Source organism: Cydia pomonella, chromosome 7 (genome assembly GCF_033807575.1).
Source record: "Cydia pomonella isolate Wapato2018A chromosome 7, ilCydPomo1, whole genome shotgun sequence".
In the NCBI taxonomy this organism is placed as follows: domain Eukaryota; kingdom Metazoa; phylum Arthropoda; class Insecta; order Lepidoptera; family Tortricidae; genus Cydia; species Cydia pomonella.
Genome location: NC_084709.1, coordinates 13,026,162 through 13,046,883, shown reverse-complemented (window position 1 = coordinate 13,046,883; position 20,722 = coordinate 13,026,162). Strand labels below are relative to the sequence as shown.

Sequence of the window (20,722 nt, the reverse complement as noted above, 5' to 3'; positions counted from 1 at the left end):
AAAGTATATATATGCACACAAATATTTGCATTTACTTTCTTAAAATTGGAAAACAAAAGACATTATATTTACATTCTTGTAAATACAATGAAATAAAATCAGCAACTCGCTAAAGGGTTACTGTGAAATTATCTAGTTTCTTGTCCAGACAACATACCAAAAACAACCTAATTTGGTTGGGTTATTTGTCGCCCACCATAAGCTACAATATACTATACTAAAATTTACGATGGGGAATTTAAAAAAAATGAAAACCGAATGAAAATTCCGTGCGTCTGTGTCTAGCCTAAAATATCTTTAGAATCTATGGTTATTTTACATGTGTGCTAAATTAAAAAGTTTCGTTTCAGCAAAATTGACGACTGCTTTGCAGTTGCAATTGAAAAAAAAATAAACTGCAGCTACTGCCAGGCTGACGCAACTAGGAACAAAATAAGTTTTGTATGGAACTTGTTTCGCAAATCTTTGCCAACGAAGAAAAATAAAACGTCAGTGCTATTTATTCTGTCAAGTTTACATCAAGTCAACTGTCAGCCTAATTGTTTTGTTTGTTATGAAGGCTTCAAGGTTTTGTTCGGGTATTTCGTGCAATTTCTTTATTATTTAGTGAAAATATCGAAAATAGTGAACCGTGATCAGAGTAAAGAGCGACTTTGTTATAATGCCACCGAGAAAATGGTTTACTAAGTGTGAAATATGTGGCAAGCGAGCCATTCGGGAAAATCACGAAAAAAGGGATTTTATGGCGAAATTTCCCTTGGATAAAGACCGGTACGTATTGCTTTAGATACTTTTGACCTTATTTTGGTGCAGCAGGCTTTAAACACATCGAAAATTTGATATTTTATATTATTTTTAGTTGTGAACTAGGGATGTACTAAAACTATCGATAATTGTATGTTTATTTGTATATCAGTGTAAGTAATTAAATAAAATATGTGAAATTTCCTGAGAACTTGCATGCAATATGACACAAAATTAATTCCTCGAAGATTTTCAGTGGAAAATTATCTATCATCTATGCAGAAATGGTCATTATTTGACATATTTTTTTAATATAGTAATTATTTAATATATTAATCTGAAATGTAAGTAAATTAATCTCTCTTTTTGTGATCAATAAAAAATATTATACGACATTATTACACAAATTGACTTAATCCCATAGGAAGCTCAATAAGACATGTGTTGTGGGTACTTAGACAACGATATATACATATAAATACATAGAAAACACACATGACTCAGGAAAAAATACGCATCACACAAATAAATGCCCGTACCATAATTTGAACCTGGGACCATCGGCTTCATAGGCAGGGTTACTGCCCAGTAGGCCAAACCGGTTCTCATGACAGACATATAAATACATAAAAAGATAGAGCATTGATAAAGGGTTGTTGATAACTGGATGCCGAAAAACATGATTTATAGATGCATATTAGCGCTAAATAATCAGTTGATCATCTCATTAGCAAATACTTGGAATATAAACTGTAGATAAAGTCATGTTTGTCCAAGGCTGTATGTTTTCAGATGCAGGCAGTGGGTCAAATTTGTTGGGAACGAAGACCTGACGATACATCTTCCCATAGAAAAGTGACATTTATTGAAACATGTATGTGCAGAACATTTTGAAAATAAAGCTTTAAATAAAATAAAAAACACGACTTAAAAACTGTATTAAAATAATTCGGGTCCATATTAAGCCCGACAGTCCACTCAAAGAACTATCCACTATATAACATACAACTTAAATGTGGACTCGATGCTAACCTGATTTCGAGTACAAAATTTGTAGACAGGAGCCTATGTTTTAACCCTGCCCATTTTATCGATATCGATAAGAATCGCAAGCGTGTAGCGTATTACACTATTTAAATCGGTTATGTTGGTATTATGGTTCCTTGACAGTTCTTTGTCGTAGATTTTGGTAATGATTTGCGAAACAAACCGAGTCCATTCGCTAGTATGGAAGTCCCGTCTCTTAAAACGTAGTGATTATATGCTCTTTGCTACTGCAGTTGCGCAAGTAAAGAAGTTTCGATTTTTATATTCTTACATACTATAAGTTTGCTTTATATTTTGTTTTCTTTTGCGTGACCTGTTCAGTGAAATTTATATGTTTATTATATTTTCTCTTGATCAGTGGAAGCTACCAGCAATACAAACACTGTAAGCAAAATGCCTGCAGTGACGTCCACGACTACTGAAGAACAGAATAATGATCCTGACCAGCGAATGTGGAATGCTCTCAAATGGTATATCACTCGTGAACGACAAAGGAAAAAGCAAGGTATGCGTTATGATAATTTCTATAATTAATATTCTGTGATGTTTGTTTATGTTGATTATGTGAATATGATAAAGAGATCTTTGTTGTTATTCATCTTATTTATATGATTGGTTCGATTATAATAGTATCTCAGACGGTATCGCAGTTCTTTATCAATAAAATAATGTGTGATGATTGTGAAAACAGACTTATCTCCACCATCATATTCTCTTTCTTTAAGCTAGCAGAGCTGGGCACCGTTAGTCCGTTAACGCGGAACTAAAATTGTATTTTTTGTATTGTTGCGATACTTGCGATAGTGATCTACTTATATGAATTGTTAGTTTGGGTTCTGGAAGTTAACAGGTTATATAAAAAAAACCGGTCAAAAGCTGGGTCAACACTTAGCGAGCATACGCGCGAGGCAGTTTCGTCACGCACAATACGGCCAGTGTAGACGTGCCTCGGCCGAGGCGGCGCGCGCGTTTACCTCCCCCGAGCGCGTCGCCTCGGCCGAGGCATTTCTAAACGGCTACTGCACGGCTAAAAGCGTGTCAGACCACGCTCAGTCTTGGGTTCAATATTTGCCCGTCTGTCACAATACGGGACAGATTATTGAAAGACCTAACGTCATGGGGTTTACATGATGGGGTGTTGTAACGGACAGGCAATTAGGGAACCCTACACTGAGTGCAGCCCGATATACTCTTTGCTTTGTTTCTGACCCATTAACTTACTAACCAGAACCTAAACTAACAATTCATATAAGCAGATCACTATCGCAAGTATCTCAAAAATACAAAAAATTCAATTTTAGTTACACATTAACGGATTTATGGTTCCCAACTTTGTCAGCTAGGCTTGCTTTTTTGCATTTGCAATCTAATATCTTATTACTGGTAGTTGCTGTTTTGGATGTTTGATATGCTTGCATTGCATTTCTTGTAGCAGGATAATATTGATTCTAAGAACAAGCAATCAATTGCAGTTTTATTTAAACTCCTCAAATCCCAGGGGTTATTTGTTTTTAGTTTTAGTTAAAATACCATCATGAAGTTTTTTTTTATAAAAAAATGAATTTTGATTAGGTATCTTTTATGAGCTCAATGTGAGCGGGAAGAGAAGCGTCCTCTGTGTCCTTAGGACAGATGAGTTTTCGTTATTAACTATTACTGCATACTCATTTGTCACATGTTTAGAATTCTGTGGTTTTCTGTATTTCAGAGTATGAAGCTGAAGTGGAAGAGGAGAGATTAAGAAAAGAGCGAGAGGCAAGAGAGAGACAAGATGTCATGACATTGGGTAAGGCAAACGGATACTCCAATTAAATTATAAACTAGAACCCCGTTGACTTTGTGTGGAACTTCATAATGTTACACGTGAATGCACATACTTTGCTAGAAACAATAAATATATTGTGTCATAGTGGTTACATCTGAATTTTGCATACTGTGTCATTAGTTCTGAAAAGAGGGCAACTAAAAGAACTCTGCTTTAGACTTATTTTGAGGTGCTGGTGACAAAGATGCTAACTAGCTATGTTTGTTTATTCTGCAAACTAAAAATTTCACACGGGGGAGAAGAAAAGAAAGCTGGGACCTTGAGTATGAAAAATCATTTGCAAATATTAATAAATTCTCAATTTTGGTTTTTGATCATGATATCTCTATTCTCTCTATGATGATATCTCCCCTCACCATGTACCTAGCAGTGTTTACAGTGAGAGACTTTTAATGCACAAATATAACATATAATAGCAAAAAGAATTTTAATGGAGGTGGATGGTCAATCTTTGTAGCCACAGTAAATTTACTGCCATTATTTGACACATAATAAAAAACTTTTAGAATGCCTTTTGGATTTGATAATTATTATTTCGCTGATATTATTAAATTTGTTAAATATGAAAAAGTGGCGCCATCTACTAGGGCATAAGCCAAAGGTATGGCGGCATCTTTTTGAGCGATGGCTACAAAGTTTACTTTGACAATCCACCAATATTTCAAATTCTCTTTGGTAATAGGTAGATTAAAATTGTTTTTAATATACCTATTACAAAATTATAACCATCACTGTTTCTTAGATTCAATTTGTTTAATCCAAAATCAAGCATACTCGTAGTTACTATCTGACAACACACGAATAAATGGATTTATCTCACTGACAGATGTGTATTATTTAATTATTATTATTTTCATTTACTAGCCAGGACCTGCTTTATAAAATCATACCTCTTTTTACTGTTTTCATACACTAAAACTATTTAATTATCATTACTTTTGGATCACCCCTCGTATACTTACATTAACATTAGTTGCAAATACTAAATCAAAATTCACAAAAGAATTGTTGTTGAAAGAATGTGTACGTTCTAGTCTTCAGATATTTTCCATATAGGCATGAGTTTTTACTCATGGTTGATAGTCTATTATTATGTGCAAAGCTAGATTTAATACAAAGCATATTTCAGAGGAAACTAAGGAACAGATTGAAGGTCTAGAACAGAAACTGAAACAGTTGGAGAAGGAGAAGCAGCAGTTATTTATGCAGTTGAAGAAGGTGCTTAATGAAGATGAGATTAGAAAGAGACAACAGCAGAAGGAGTCCAAGTGAGTATGGAATCACTTTTGTTTTCTTGCAATTTACGAACAAATGTAGAAATGATCAAAGATACCAATGATACAAAAGAGAAAATACTTGAATATGTTTCATTGCTTTTGTTATATCATTAGGGAATAATTACCCATTGATGCAACAGAAATATCAGGCTATAGGTTGCAATTTTTGTCACAAAAATTTGATTAATTGTATTAAAACACACCATTAAAATGACCCTTTAGGGTTAATTAAAGTATTTCAAAAATATATTCATAAATGTTACAAGTTTTCTTCACACGTTCACTTACCTATTACAAGTTTTCTGCTCACATAATTGTGTCATGTAGTCATCACATTGAATTATTAATGTTCCTCAGAATAAAATCTTGTTGATTTGATCAGCAACCCCATTTTTTGCAGCCACTTTAACGTAGGTAATTAAGTTCAAGTTTCAAGTTTCTTTATTTGGCCAAGTAACAACAGAACGTTACATCTAGCATGTCAAAATACAGGTCATTGCTAAAACTAATCATGCAATGTCTTATTAGGTATATAGGTAGACAAAATTATATAAATCAAAATATATTAAATGGTAAATGATCAAATACATCAATATAATACAGTATAAAAGCACCTACGCTTAGAATTATTTTACATAATAAAATCATAATTTTTCATTTTATCTGTAAATTCATTGATTGAGTAAAATGGATTTAATTGGAAGAAACGTTTAAGTTTATTTTTAAATTGTATGCATGTTAAATTAGTTATGTGTAGAGGCAATAGATTGTAAAGGGTAACTTTTAGGGAGATACCTTGCTTAAATGTTTTAACTAGCTTAGTCGAAGGAACGCATAGTTTATCCTTATTACGCGTATTATATGTATGAATGTCCTTCCGTGTTTTAAAATCATTTTTGCTTTTGTGGATTTCTAACAGGCTATTAAATATAAATAATGAAACTACTGTCATGATTCTACTTTTTATAAAGAAATCTCTGGCTGTACTGCCTTTGCGTAAGCTAAATATAATTCTTACAGCTCGTTTTTGTGATATAAGAATTCTTTGTATTCCAACCGCATTGCCCCAAGTAGTTACGGCATAATTTAGATGAGCGTGAACCAGTGCGTAGTAAGCCGATAAAAGTGTTTTACGATTTATTAAGGGCCTCAGTTTTAATAGCGCGTAATTACCAGAAGCTATTTTATTACAAATTTTTTCAATGTGAAATGAGTGGTTTATTTTATTATCAATGTGATATCCTAGAAATATTGTGTTAGTTACATTTGTTAATCCTATGTCACTAATGTTTATGCTGTCAATTATATTTTTATTATGGTATGTCAATAGTGTAGTTTTACTCGAGTTTAAAATAATTCCGTTAGCATTAAACCATTTTTCAAGCGTTATCATGATACTCTTGATTTTTTGTTCCAAATTAGCTAGGTCTGTATCTTTCAAGCCCACGTGTGTATCGTCTGCAAAAAGGGTAACCATAGCATAATTAGGTATGCACTCAGGTAGATCATTTACATAGATTAAGAATAAAATTGGGCCCAAGATAGACCCTTGTGGTACACCAACATTGACATTGACTTCCTTCGAACATGTGCCATTAATGTATACTTTTTGACTTCTGTTATTAAGATAGCTTTTTATTAAATTAAGTTCTTGGTGTTTGAAGCCGTAGTACTCTAATTTAAATAAAAGTACATCATGACGGATACAGTCAAACGCTTTTGACAGATCGCAAAAAATACTAGAGCATTTCTGCGATCTGTCCAAGGCTGTGAGCACGAAATCGATAACTTTACGCAATACTATTCCTGTTGACTTCCCCTTCTGAAAGCCAAATTGGTTCGAATTAAACAAGCTGTGACGCTCAAAATATTCAGTTACTTTGTTTTTGATTATAGACTCTAATATTTTAGATACAGCCGGAAGAATGCAAACAGGTCTATAATTGTTAGGGTCCTCCATTTCCCCTTTTTTGTGAAGTGGAATAACCTTTCCTATCTTGAGACATTGTGGAAATATTCCCTGCGTTAAACAACTATTAACTGTAGTAAGTAGGATTTCAAGCAAGTAACTGTTTTCTAAGAATACCTTTTTGACAAAACGAGAATCTAAATTATAAATGTCCTGGGAACGCTTGTCCTTCAATTTTTTTACTGTCTTGAATAATTCAACTCTGTCGATTGGCACCAATTTGATTTGTGTATTTGGACGTTTAACCTTACCTAAGAAGTCCCTATATGTTTGTTTGTCACAATTAAGATGCCCTGCCGTTTTTTCAGCTACAGAAGAAAAAAAGACATTAAATGTGTTTGCAATTTCATCATTATTTGTTATGCGTTTACCATCAATATTAGTTATCATTTCGATATGATTTTGTGTTTTTTTATTTTGGTTGGTTTGCTCTTTAATAATTATTTGATTAACAGTGAAAATCAACCGATGAAGATGCCAATGGGCAACATACAGATTCCTATGTTTCCAATGTCAACGTCTACAGGGCAAGGCGAACAAATACAATCACAGGGCAGGCCCCCACCTCTCAGTTCTCACATGCTGAACAAGGTACCATTTTATTATTACATGCTAAATTTCTAAGATCTTTCAATTAGTAAATTTTGTTATAATACAGTATCAACTGTAAAGCTTCGGTGCATATTAGATTCATAAGTTAATATTTTACACACTGCCATAGCATATGTTGAAGTAAAAATGGACAGAAAAGTTGTAAAGCCCAACTTACCCATATAGGTACCCACTTCTTCAGTTCGAGGAAATTTAATTCACATTCAATTGGAAGAGTCGCTTTTGCGTTGTTTCATACAATTTTCAAACAACGCAAAATCAACTCTATTTCACATTAGGTTCAAATTTCAGTGGCAAATTTTGGATTTTCATTTGTATGGCTGGGCCTTAGGAGGATAGAAAAGTTTCTGTGATAATAGTTCTACACACTAATAATCCTTCTCAATTAACTTCAAAACCGATTGACCGGGTTAGTTTGGTTTTCTGACATGATGGTGATAGATCGCCTTTAGTACTTTACACATTGTCGATTGATTTTTGATTTAAGCGTTTGTTATACACATAATTCTAACTTGTGACTCGATATTTCCAACAGCAGACCATAGTCCGCGGGCCAATCCAAGCCGGAGCGAAGCGAGCCCGCAGTCCTTCCCCCACTTACGCGCTGTACTCCCAGCGCCTACACCAACCTCCCATGAAACATCAGCCGGTGTACTCCGATCACAGTAAGTACCATGACAACTGACTAATCTAAACCTTAGTCCAGAGAGATAAGGTCTAATAGCGATTAATTAAGTGTGCCGCTGTACTTGAACTTCTTTGAGTCTTTATAGTCTCTTGACGAAATAAATGCAAACTGCACTATAAATAAGGTTAATGAAGCTTTCAAGATTTAAAATGTACTAAATTAAATTATCTAGGCTGTACGAATAAAAAGAACCCCATCCTTTTAGGAGGAAAATGTAAATTATATCTCCAAACGTAGTCATATAATGAAATCTTAGTAACTATGTTTTGTCTCTAAGAATATGAATGGCACAGTCAAAAATAAAATATCACTTTCAATCACAGAATTGAAAGATAGGGCGAGATAGTCTTTATGACAAAACTGCGATTTTCTCATGTTTACAACGCGATGACACACACACATTCATAACTCGATACGGAGCGGTGAATGGCTCTAACCTGATAATTAAGTATGTGTGCGTGTGAAATCGGCTTGTTATGAAGTCACAATTTTGTCTTAAGCGACCCTACCTTAGTCTGTTAACTCTGTCATTCCAATAATGTTTCCGATTCTTTAGACACTATTTTAAAGGGATTATTTTAGTTATCAATACAAAAACATTAATTTACGCCAATATTCGTGTGATAATCTTTTACAGAAGTAGAAGACGGCCGTATGGGCCGGCAAATGCGCGCCGTACTTTGGAACAGTGAGTGAATAAGTAGTCGCCATCGCTTGCTCCGTTTCATTTTTATTTCCTTCCACATATCATTTTTTTCTCCATTTCGTAACCCTTTACCATGTTAACTGGTTATGGCGTCTTCATTATTTTGATATCTCTTCATTGAGATACTCATTTTGTTTTACTCATTTTTGCTCTTTTCTTCAATTCGATTCTAGTGACTTGGCATTATAACTCTTATTTCACTGAAATCTGTTGGCTGTCGGATCTGTTTAACGACATTACTTCTATCCGTAATTCACTTTGCTGTTGTGTTTGCCCAAGTATAACTATATCTTTTTTATAACATTTAAATCTTTCGCGTTTAGAACACATATTAAAACATATTTGAGTATGAGTAACGAAACAAATTCGTGCTAGAGCCGTATAAATAGGTTTTTATAGTTTTAATATATATCTTTTTGTTTATACTACAAGACAACATATATATTTAGGCAAATATAACCAAGTGAGATATGACCTAATAGAACTATTAAGCCACCTTTGATATTTCATAATCGTGCAACTAATAGCATGTTTCTTCAATTAAAGTCCTCTAAGATTTTATAATAATAGTCGTAATTTTTTTACACACGTTTTTATTTGTCATTGTTGTGTTGTTTCGTGCTGTACAAGCTTATTGATTTGAATGTTATCTAGTATTATACTTTCTTTTAAAATAAATCATAATTGACTTAATTTTTTTGCGCTTCATTTGACAAAAATAACAGACTAACAATTTAAGCCAAATTCCACGTCTCATTAACAATTTTGCTTTGACATTTAACTTTTCCATTCAACAGAGAATATCTTTGAGATTCCTTTTTATTGCTGAAATTTTATTTATAATATTTCAGTTGTACAATGTAACCACCATACTCTTAAAATTAAATATGTCTGCAGCCGAGCCCACTTCCCATCATTTGAGTAGCAGCAGAAGCGGTTCTAAACCCAGACATTTTTTTAATGGTTGTATAAATTGGAAACAGTTAAAATAAAAAAATTAGATATCAACCCACTTTACCTTGGTTAAAGTATTTAATAAAATAAGCTCTATTTAGCTCTATTAAATAATCTGTAAACTTGTGTTTGTCGAATTACAAATGAAGTTCAAATTTACACCTGAATTATTACCTAAAGATCATATTTGTATCCAGTTATATTAATACATAATTGTGTCAATAAAAACGTAACGTTCTGGCGCAAAATATACTGCTATCACAGATTTATTTACCTCTAAGCATCGGGAGTCAATGAGTAATGACAAGATGTCCAATATCTTTTTCTAGATGTTAAGGTGTATTCAGATCCAGCGAATGCACCCCTGGCGCGTCATTTGCGAGACAAACGTTAATTTCATGCGTATATTTCACAGTTTGAACCGCGCGCAATTGTTTCACATTCGCCAGGTTCGGACAAACATTTGTGGTCAAATCTTTAGAACACTGATGTTCTACAGTACTGTACAGTTCTCATACAACGTTCCATTACAGAGCCGTCCCAGTACGGGGGTAACTCTGGGTCCGTGACCTCGGGCGCCTACTATGCTATGCCAACATCGGGCGTGGTGGTGGGCGAGCGGCCGCCGCCGCTGCTGTACGCGCACCACGCGCACACGCCGCACACGCCGCACACACATCACGCGGGGCTCATGTATGCTGCGCCGCAGCCACAGCTGTACCTCGATATGCTGAACAATAGAGAGCAGCATCCGGAGCCTAAGAAGGAGGCGCAGGTAATTTATTTACCTATTTCTATTTTTATTTTTTCAGAAAAATGTATATATTTTCAGTTTTCGAAAAACTATCAACCTTTGAGTTATTTTTACTGTAATGTGACAAAGCCTGCGCTGTGGATCTTATGGTATGCTAGTTTTTGGTTAATCAATGTTTTTTAGGGTTCCGTGCCCAAAGGGTCCAACTGGACCCTATTACTGAGACTTCGCTGTCCGTCCGTCCGTCCGTCCGGCTGTCACCAGGCTGTATCTCATGAACCGTGATAGCTAGACAGTTGAAATTTTCACAGATGATGTATTTCTGTTGCCGCTATAACAACAAATACTAAAAACAGAATAAAATAAATATTTAAGGGGGCTCCCATACAACAAACATATTTTTTTTGCCGTTTCTATAAATAATGGTACGGAACCCTTCGTGCGCGAGTCCGACTCGCACTTGCCCAGTTTTTTTTTACAAAATCACTAGGATTATTGATTACGAAAAAAAAGAATATATATTTTTTTCAGACACTTCATTGTCTTGGCAAGTTTGATTTGAGGGCGACTAGAGGCCCAGGACATCTTTGATTTTATTGTTGAAACGTGTGTAGGATCACTAGCAAGTGATGATCGGGCTGGGCGGTGCAGCGGTAGGTGATATCTTAGGTCAGTCGAATCGGGTTGGACAATTGATCGACTTGATCAGAAAATAAATTGGCGTCAATTTTATCTAGTGTCCATACGTACCATACATACGTAAATAATCACCAATTTTTGATATATGGTGATTTAAAAGCGCTTTAAATCAAAAATAATACCCCTAAACGCGCATGCTAGGGTCACAGATTTGTATTCTTGTTTCCACCTCCATTTTATCGGTCATATTCTTACAATCTAATAAAGTGAAATTGGCAAGCCGAATTAGCGTTTGCGTGATTTGATCTGACAATTTAATCAGATTGCCGACAATTTTTCCCCTCTGAACTGGCCTTTTTTTAAGGTTGTCTGGAAGAGATCGCTTTTTAGACCGCCTGTTGTCACCTGGTTCTATTTTCCTTTAAAATTCATTTGTAGTTTTACATGTATGTAAAATGTATAATTGTTGGTGCAATAAAGAATATTTACTTACTTTACCTATTTACTTATTTATTTGCGTTGAGTTGATGAAACGGTGTTTGTTGCCAGGGCCAGCAAGTGGTGATCGGGCTGAGCGAGGCGGTGCACCCGTCCGTGAGCACCGCCGTGGTGTACGCGCCCGCCGGCCGCCACCTCGTGCACCAGCCCGGCCACATGCAGGTGCAGGTCGGTACCAGCAGTGTCAATTATGTATCGGCCCAACTACACAGCAAGGCAACTTTGCTGATAGTACTCGCAATGTTTACCCTATTCCTGGCTACGAGTATACTTTAGATCGTGGAGCTATAATCTTAATACTTAAAACTTAATTTAATTTTTTCGATAAGATTAACTAGAGGATTATCCAACCAACGCCACTTTCTAAGGTAATATTCGGAAGGCGGAAGGCGACTGTAGCACTTTGCAATTACGGTTGCAACGTTATTGCTGTGGCATCGACGCGGGATGTGTGACGGTCTATCTTTTGTATAATATGAGTGACGGATTGAAGGTTCTAATCGTAGCAACAATGCGGCAACAACCGTAATTTATTCTACAAGGAAATTGATAGCGACATCGCCCGCGTTAACGCCTCAACATTACGTGACGTCACCTTCGAAATATCTTTATGTTATTACTACTCAGAATCACCAGCTCTTTCGCTTCCGGGCCTCAAACTTTTGATACATTTTTCATTCCTTTCATTTCGTTACCGTCAATACGAAGACTATGAAGAGAGCTCGTGGTTCTGAGTCGAAATAATACAAAAAAAACCGAATTGGAAAATAGTAGTCTTTACATTAATAGGCGGGTCCACACAGAGCGAGCATACGCGCGAGGCAATTTCCTCGCGCACAAAACGGCCAGTGTAGACGTGCCTCGGCCGAGCTATGCTCGCTCTGTGTGGACGCGCCTTTTGGCGCGTCTACTACTTTGGTAGGTAGTAAATTCTAATAATATATCAACTGAAACTTTTAAAATTAAAGTAGCTTACGATAGTGTCAAAAGTGACCTTTTGTTTGAAGAAACGTCACTTTTGGCACTGACATATCTAATCCATATCGTGTCTAGCAAATGTTTGTCGTATCTTAAAAGTTGGAATCTAGCCGTTAATTACAAGTGTGTTCCGCAGACATCGAAGCCCGGCAGCATAACGCAAGGCTACCCGGTGCAGTCGAGCGCCAGCGTGCAGAACGCCACCATGTACCCGAGCCGCCACCGCTACTAGCTAGTGCTGCTGCACCGGCAGCCCGCCCAGCCGCCCTAGCAGACTAACCATGGGCCAAACACCCACGTGAGAACGTAACTGTGGCCAAACTTACATTTCACGTCAACATTATATCTAAATGATGTCGCGTCGATACAGCGAAAACTGAAATTCGCAAATTGCGGGGATCTATCTCTTTACTCTCTTTAAGACGTAATTAGAGTGACAGAGAAAAATGCAAGCTATTGACGAACTTCGATTTTCGCAGTTATAGCCAAGTTCTCATTCGCCCGTGCGTCTGGCTCGCGCTAATGCAGGGGCAAGTCCGAGCGAAATTATGGGAATGATATATAAATTACATTATTTAGATTTCGTTTTGATGTCAAGTGTACGTTCGGCCTGATGGCCGAGTTTTATTTTCTTGCCTATTTCGTCAGATATGAATACAATTTAGTACCAATAGTCCGATATTTAATGATAATGGAATATATAGGAACTTCCTCCCGCGCACGCTCCGGTTGTGGAATGAGCTACCTGCCGAGGTTTTCCCGAGGGTCTACAGTATGAGGTTCTTCAAAAAAGGAGTGTACAGATTTTTAAAGGGTCGGCAACGCGCATGTAACACCTCTGGAGTTGCAGGCGTCCATAGGCTACGGTGACTGCTTACCATCAGGCGGGCCGTATGCTTGCTTGCCACCGTCGTGGTATAAAAAAAAAAATATATAAAGTCTAGTGGCGTTATTCATAAACGCACTACAAGTCTCAATTGGGTCAACATTATTTTGTTTGTCTTGTTGGTGACCACTGTCACGCTTGTATTTGCGCTTCTATTAAATAAATAAAAAAGTCTAGTGCTATTGTATGTAATCTACAGCTAGGATTATATTTTACTTGGGAAAAATTAAAACTAAATTTCATTTTATACAAAAAGCTCCACTCGGTCACATTTTTTGGGGACAAAAAACAAGACAACGAAAAGAATTTTGACACAATTAGCTATTAATCGTTTGCCTTAATCTGTGATTTTAACTTATGCATTTGTAAGAAAGGGATAAAATATAATTTAACTAATTGAGGCTTGTAAAGTTTTATCAATAAGGGGGTAAGAAAAAATCGAGATTATAATTTAATAACTGCAATAGATGGCGCTGTAGTGCGCTATGTATTTTGTGGTCACCGGATTTTCAAATTTCGACAGATCGAGTGCTACGGAACGTAGAGGCAAGGAACAGAAACTCCTTAGGCAGAATTGTTGCAAAAGTGTCCAGCTGTCATCTATAAATAATAGTTCCAAATCTCTCCAGAGAAGGCGTTATTGACGAAGTGAAGTGCGCTGTCTATGATTAGATTTTTTTCTCAAGTATTCTAGGTATTGTAGCGCCGCCTATTTATGGTTTTTGGTCGGTCAATTTTTGGTATATGGAGATTTTGTTCCTTGCCTCTATCTTCCATATCGAGTGCTATATGTATATACATAAGCTGTCAAATTCAAAGCACAAATTTGTCTTAACGCTCACGCATCTTATACAATCAGTTAATAGCTTAGTTAACCAATTTTGAAATGAACGCTAACCATCCATTGTGTTAACGCTCACAAAACTATTCCATCTGGATGTTGTAATGTTTCGAGAAAATCCTTGTCACTAGAATATTCTGTCAATAAGGTACAAGATTTTGTAACTAGGGAATTACATCAATTGAATTTTTGAATGTGTCGATTAGTGGAGAGTACCCTTATAATCCGGATGGTATTGGTATGGGATTGGGTACTTGACACATGTTGAATATTATAACAAAAATAGCTAAATGGATAGATAGTACGGTCGCCAAGCCGCTCAGAGGCCAGATTTAATTGACTCAGCTCGGCCTTACCCACAACCGGTATCAATGTGTTCGGACAGTTCTCCTGATCACCGTACATGCGGTAGTAAAGCGGAAAAATGGTGGAGGGGATAGTAATGACGTCACAAAGATGGCGGCCGGACCTATTCTTTTTGGCGGTGTATCTCGAAAACCACTTAACCGATTTTAATCATCGAGGTGTCAAATAATAACTTATATTATGGAGATTATTTCCTTTTCTACAAACATTTACGTGAAACCTATAGGAAAAAAAATAATCACAAAAAACAGTTTTTTTATAAAATTATTATTTTTTATTTTGTAAAAATCTCCGTAAATATTAGCATTTCGCAAATTTTGTTTAATATAAAACATATTGCTTCATTATCAAGGAATATAATGAGCCTTAAAACATACAGATCGAGTAATAAACAATGAAGCTACACTCATTTATTTGCGCATGGGTAGCGATAACTGGCTTTTACCGGTCGAAACTGTGGTGACTGTTACGATACGTATTGAATGGAATTTATAGAGTATCGGTTTTAATTACTGAAATTATAATGACAATTATAAAAACCAGACACAATAATGTTACCTTACTTCGACGTTTAGTCTCTTTTTTCGTCTTAATCATAGGTAGGTACATATTTCTTTTTACTTAAAAATTTTATACAGGGTGAACTTTTAACCACCAGTCATACTCTGCGCAGCGACTTTATAGGTCATACTTAACAACTTTTACTATGGGACCAATTCCGAAATCGCGAAAAAAATGTTGACTGTCCCATATAAAGGTGCGACCAACTTTACCAGACCAACACTTTTCCAAACTGAGCTACAGCTGTCCGATGAAGTTAAGTACTTAGGACTAACTCTCGACAATAAACTCAATTGGAACAACCACATCAACAAACGGATAGACAAGGCGGGAGTTGTCTTCTGGCAGTGCAGAAGGATGATTGGTAAGAGGTGGGGACTCAACCCGAAAATTACCCTCTGGCTCTATAAGACGATAATCCGCCCCTTACTCTGTTACGGTGCTCTGGTTTGGTGGCCAAGAACAAACCTAGGCAACGTACGAGACAAACTACAAAGACTTCAAAGGCTCGCATGCGCGGCCACCACTGGCTGCACGAGGTCTACCCCGACTGCAGCCATGGAGGTCATGCTAAACCTTCCACCGCTGCACCTACACATACAGCAAGAGGCCAGTCTCTCAGCGGTAAGGTTGCGAACCCTCAAGATATGGTCTAACATCACAGGAGCTCTTCACACAAAATGCCTGGAAAAGGTGTATGACGAATTTCCAGTGCTTAGGTCAGGCACGGACCGGATTCACAAACAACCTAAAAAAAAAAAAAAAAAGGTACAAAATACAGTTATATGAGGACGACAATCATGAAGGACTCAATCCCCGGGAGCTGAGAATCTTCACTGATGGGTCCAAAACAGACAGCGGATCGGGCTCTGGAACCTTCTCAGAAGACCTGAACATGTCGATCACCACTCCGCTAGGAGCCCATAACTCGGTATTCCAAGCTGAGTGCATGGGCATCATAAACGCGGCGGCTGCCATCACTGCAAGGAAGGTAGTAGGATCCTCCATCCGCATACTCTCCGACAGTAGAGCAGTCTTAATGGCTCTAAATAGCCATATAGTTACATCCAAACTTATACACGAATGCCACGAACGACTAATGGAGGTATGTCATAATAACAAGATCACCCTACAATGGATCAAGGGACACAGTGGATTCCGAGGTAACGATGCTGCGGACGAGCTTGCCAGGCAAGGATCGAATGCGGGGGCGATTGGTCCGGAACCGATTCTTCCGATACCATTTAGCAAGGTACGCTCAATGCTGCTGGCACGTACAGGGAAACTACACACAGAACACTGGCTGAACCAGACTGGATGCAGACAGGCAAAAGAAGCCATGCCTGGCATCAACGGAAAACTCACAAGGGCGCTCCTGCAACAAGGGAAGGTCCGACTGAGTATGGTAACCAGTGTCATAACAGGTCATGGACTATTTAACAAACATCTTTTCACAACAGGTGTCACAGACAGTCCCCTATGCCGAGGTTGCATGGAGACAGAAGAAACAGCCTCTCACGTGGTGCTGGAATGCAGCGGAGTGACTCCATACAGGGCTAAACATCTCGGATCTCCGAGAGACCTCCCCGAGGTCCTACTCAACATCAAAGGTTTGATAGGATTCCTCGAGGAGCTGGGCTGGCAGGACTAGCCCACCCCCAACATATCACGCAAAATAGGCGCAAGTCGTCGAGTTGCGGAAAAATCGCCCGAATACAATACAATACAATACAAGGTGCGACCAGACCGCAGCTTAAAAAACGGTCACGATACGGAATCGCAGTGACGCGTCGTATGCGTACCGTTTTTGACGCATGCTCCCCACACCGCTGTTTAAAAAACGGTGACGGTACGGAATCGCAGTGACGTGCTTCACGCGAATCTTTTTTGTTCGCAAAACAGTTGCGTCTTTTACGTCACCGGTACGGTGTCTGCCATAAGATCTCCGTGTAATATTTTTTGCGATTTTTACGCAGTTCAATTTACGGTGCGTCAGCTTATTTTAAGCAGCGGTGTGGCGAGCATGCGTCATGGACCCGGGTACGTCCTTAAACTACGTCCAAAAGAGAGGTATGGGCATTGTGAATGTCATCTCGCTTTGTGTGGTAGGGCACAGCCAGTGGGTGTCATTCCAGATCCAAATTTTCTTGCGTGATTCGGCATTGGTCCCATAATAAAAGTTGTTCAGTATGACCTGTAAAGTCACTGCGCAGAGTATGGCTGGTGGTTAAAATTTCATCTTATACCTATATTCGACACAAGTAGTAAGTACTTACAGACCAACTATGATACACATTTTGCCTGTATAGTGATACATAGTGAATAAATTAATACCTGATTTAAAAAATAAAACAAAAATAACAAATAGCATGTTATTTAATTCAGTAATCACTAATCAGTCTTAAACAATGAACATCATACTTTTAGATTAGACAACAAAATGTATATTTATACTGTGTTTCGACTTGAAAGATTTTACTGCTTTAAAACATAGGACAAACCTACCAACCAAATGTATAAAAAAAATGTTTTTTGTGATTATTATTTTCCTATAGGTTTCACGTAAATGTTTGTAAAAAGGAAATAATCTCCATAATATAAGCTATTAGTTGACACCTCGATGAATACAATCGGTTAAGTGGTTTTCGAGATACACCGCCAAAAAGAATAGGTCCAACGCCATCTTTGTGACGTCATTACTATCCCCTCCCACCATTTTTCCGCTTTACTACCGCATGTACGGTGATCAGGAGAAACGCCCGAACACATTGATACCGGTTGTGGGTAAGGCCGAGCTGAGTCAATTAAATCTGGCCTCGGAGCGGCTTGGGGACTACTAATAGTAAAAGTTGTTCAGTATGACCTATAAAGTCGCTGCGCAGAGTATGACTGGTGGTTAAAAGTTCACCCTGTATAAATTTTTTAAGTAAAAAGAAATATGTACCTACCTATGATTAAGACGAAAAAAGAGACTAAACGTCGAAGTAAGGTAACATTATTGTGTCTGGTTTTTATAATTGTCATTATAATTTCAGTAATTAAAACCGATACTCTATAAATTCCATTCAATACGTATCGTAACAGTCACCACAGTTTCGACCGGTAAAAGCCAGTTATCGTTACCCATGCGCAAATAAATGAGTGTAGCTTCATTGTTTATTACTCGATCTGTATGTTTTAAGGCTCATTATATTCCTCGATAATGAAGCAATATGTTTTATATTAAACAAAATTTGCGAAATGCTAATATTTACGGAGATTTTTACAAAATAAAAAAAAATAATTTTATAAAAAAACTGTTTTTTGTGATTATTTTTTTTCCTATAGGTTTCACGTAAATGTTTGTAGAAAAGGAAATAATCTCCATAATATAAGCTATTATTTGACACCTCGATGATTAAAATCGGTTAAGTGGTTTTCGAGATACACCGCCAAAAAGAATAGGTCCGGCCGCCATCTTTGTGACGTCATTACTATCCCCTCCACCATTTTTCTGCTTTACTACCGCATGTACGGTGATCAGGAGAACTGTCCGAACACATTGATACCGGTTGTGGGTAAGGCCGAGCCGAGTCAATTAAATCGTGTTTCTAGAGGGCTTTTGAGATTTGGCGACCGTACTAAGAAAATGAGCCATTCATTATAAAAAAGTGGAATTCTAAAAGACATATTCAGATTATAAAAAAATACAATGCTCCAAAGTAAAAAAAAAAACTTGTTTTTAACTTTCAAAAAGGAAAAAGAAAATGGTACCATTCAATTCCTTACACTTCATTGAAAAATAAATTGTATAACAACTATACACATAAACGCAATAGTTCAGGATCCTTGATCTTCCATACATTTAGGACAGACTAATGTAATGTCGTGACGTCACATTACAATATCATTTTGTTAGAGGCGTTTCAATCGTCGAGTGCGAGCTAATAGACTTTATCTCTCATTTCTGGCCTTTGTGTTGCTTAAATGCCATGAGTTATATATAGACATTTGATCCTCAGGTAAATCAACATCGATTGACATTATTTACAAAAAACTGTCAAGTAGCCAAAATCCAGATCCGATATATTGAGAGCGTGCACGACTGTCACGCAACCTAGTGTCCGCATTTCTAGGGGAAAACGTCAATTCACTACATCTTATAAAACTACTCCAAAACTAAAAACTACTAAACGGATTTTCATACGACTTTCATCTATCAATAGAGTGATTCTTGAGGAAGGTTTTAGTATATAACTTGTTAAGGTTTTGTGTAAATTGTTTGAAATATAACGATGTTGTCGGAAAAAATCACGCTGGCTAGGAGCTTTAATCGAAAACGCTGCCTAATCCGTTTGAGCTATAACAACACTATGTATGGTGGGGTTGTTTCTCATTCATAGGTCTATAAAAAAGTCCGCGATGTGAAATGTCTATCTTTTAAGGATAACTTACTATATCCATTCTTAACTTCTAGAAAAAGATCACGTAATATGTGGCATTTGCAAAGCTATTTACATGGATACATTATTAACAATTATCAAAATAAATACGTTAGTTATATTAAGCATTTCACACAGATTACAATGGTCCCTTACACCATACAATTTAAATAAATATTTCAGGAGTAATCGTAAATCAAAGTTTCATTTCGAGCCATATAATTGTACGAAATGTTAAAGACGCTATCCGCAGTTAGTTCAAATTTTTACCACCTTATGCGCTGGGATCGCTTTACTTACCCCCACCATGCACTTCGCACGGTCCCAATACAAGTTGGTCCCGAATTACAAACTCATATTTAAAGACCATTAATTTTAACGGACGTAAATTTTGTCAACAGATGGGAATATTCATAATTTTTTGTTGAAGAAAGAGGAGCTAGGGTTTCCTATTCGCCATATTTTATGATTATTTCATTATTAATATCTGACGAAAAAAACTAAATAAAATTCGGCTCGAAAATAAAGATTTCTAGCCCTAAAACAAGTTTTAACTCATTCAATGCTATTTGAATCGTTTATTGTAAATATTAATATAAATATTCAAATTGATACAACAGAAAAACTAGCAGTTTCTAGAGCTAAAAATCTTAATTTTTTGTTAACCTCATTCGGTGTTGTAAACCCTTAATACAAACATGGGTACGTGCCGTGCTAATCAAGAGAACTGTTAAACGAACAGAACAATACAAGTGCTCATAGACATTGTAAGTGATATACACTCGGTAACAATGAAAACGGGTCACTTCAATGGAATTTCTACACAAATACCCGTTTTCATTGCTCTTGAGTGTTTAATGCAATTCATATACATAGTATTTTAGATTCTGTAAAAATGATATTTATCAGAGATCATCGACGCCGTTGCAGCGCGAAGCGATCACTTCCTTATTTTG

General features: G+C 36.8%; 2 protein-coding genes across 4 annotated transcripts in view; both read left to right on the top strand.

The window, feature by feature from the left end:
* The window catches only part of LOC133519888 (27 kDa glycoprotein-like), a 186,545-nt gene that overhangs the window by 60,891 nt on the left and 104,932 nt on the right, over positions 1-20,722 (top strand). The gene's annotated exons all lie outside the window — the stretch shown is intronic.
* Positions 294-14,718, top strand: LOC133519886 (G protein pathway suppressor 2). 3 transcript variants are annotated; one of them, XM_061854070.1, is made up of 11 exons: positions 294-408; positions 2,023-2,032; positions 2,150-2,296; positions 3,500-3,577; positions 4,746-4,884; positions 7,318-7,453; positions 8,010-8,139; positions 8,800-8,850; positions 10,356-10,597; positions 11,765-11,881; positions 12,828-14,718. In XM_061854070.1, coding segments are annotated over exons 2-11 (1,137 nt in total). In that variant the 5' UTR covers positions 294-408; positions 2,023-2,031; the 3' UTR covers positions 12,924-14,718. The 3 variants fall into 3 exon arrangements, with proteins under 3 accessions (XP_061710054.1, XP_061710057.1, XP_061710055.1); XM_061854073.1 differs by lacking the exon at positions 8,800-8,850; XM_061854071.1 differs by lacking the exon at positions 294-408 and having other exon boundaries at positions 2,015-2,032.

What these genes read in the sequence shown, in the direction of transcription:
- LOC133519886 (XM_061854070.1), top strand. An exon ending in ACGACAAAGGAAAAAGCAAG is followed by an intron (nt 2,297 to 3,499) that starts GTATGCGTTATG and finishes TCTGTATTTCAG; the next exon opens with AGTATGAAGCTGAAGTGGAA. An exon ending in GCGCGCCGTACTTTGGAACA is followed by an intron (nt 8,851 to 10,355) that starts GTGAGTGAATAA and finishes GTTCCATTACAG; the next exon opens with AGCCGTCCCAGTACGGGGGT.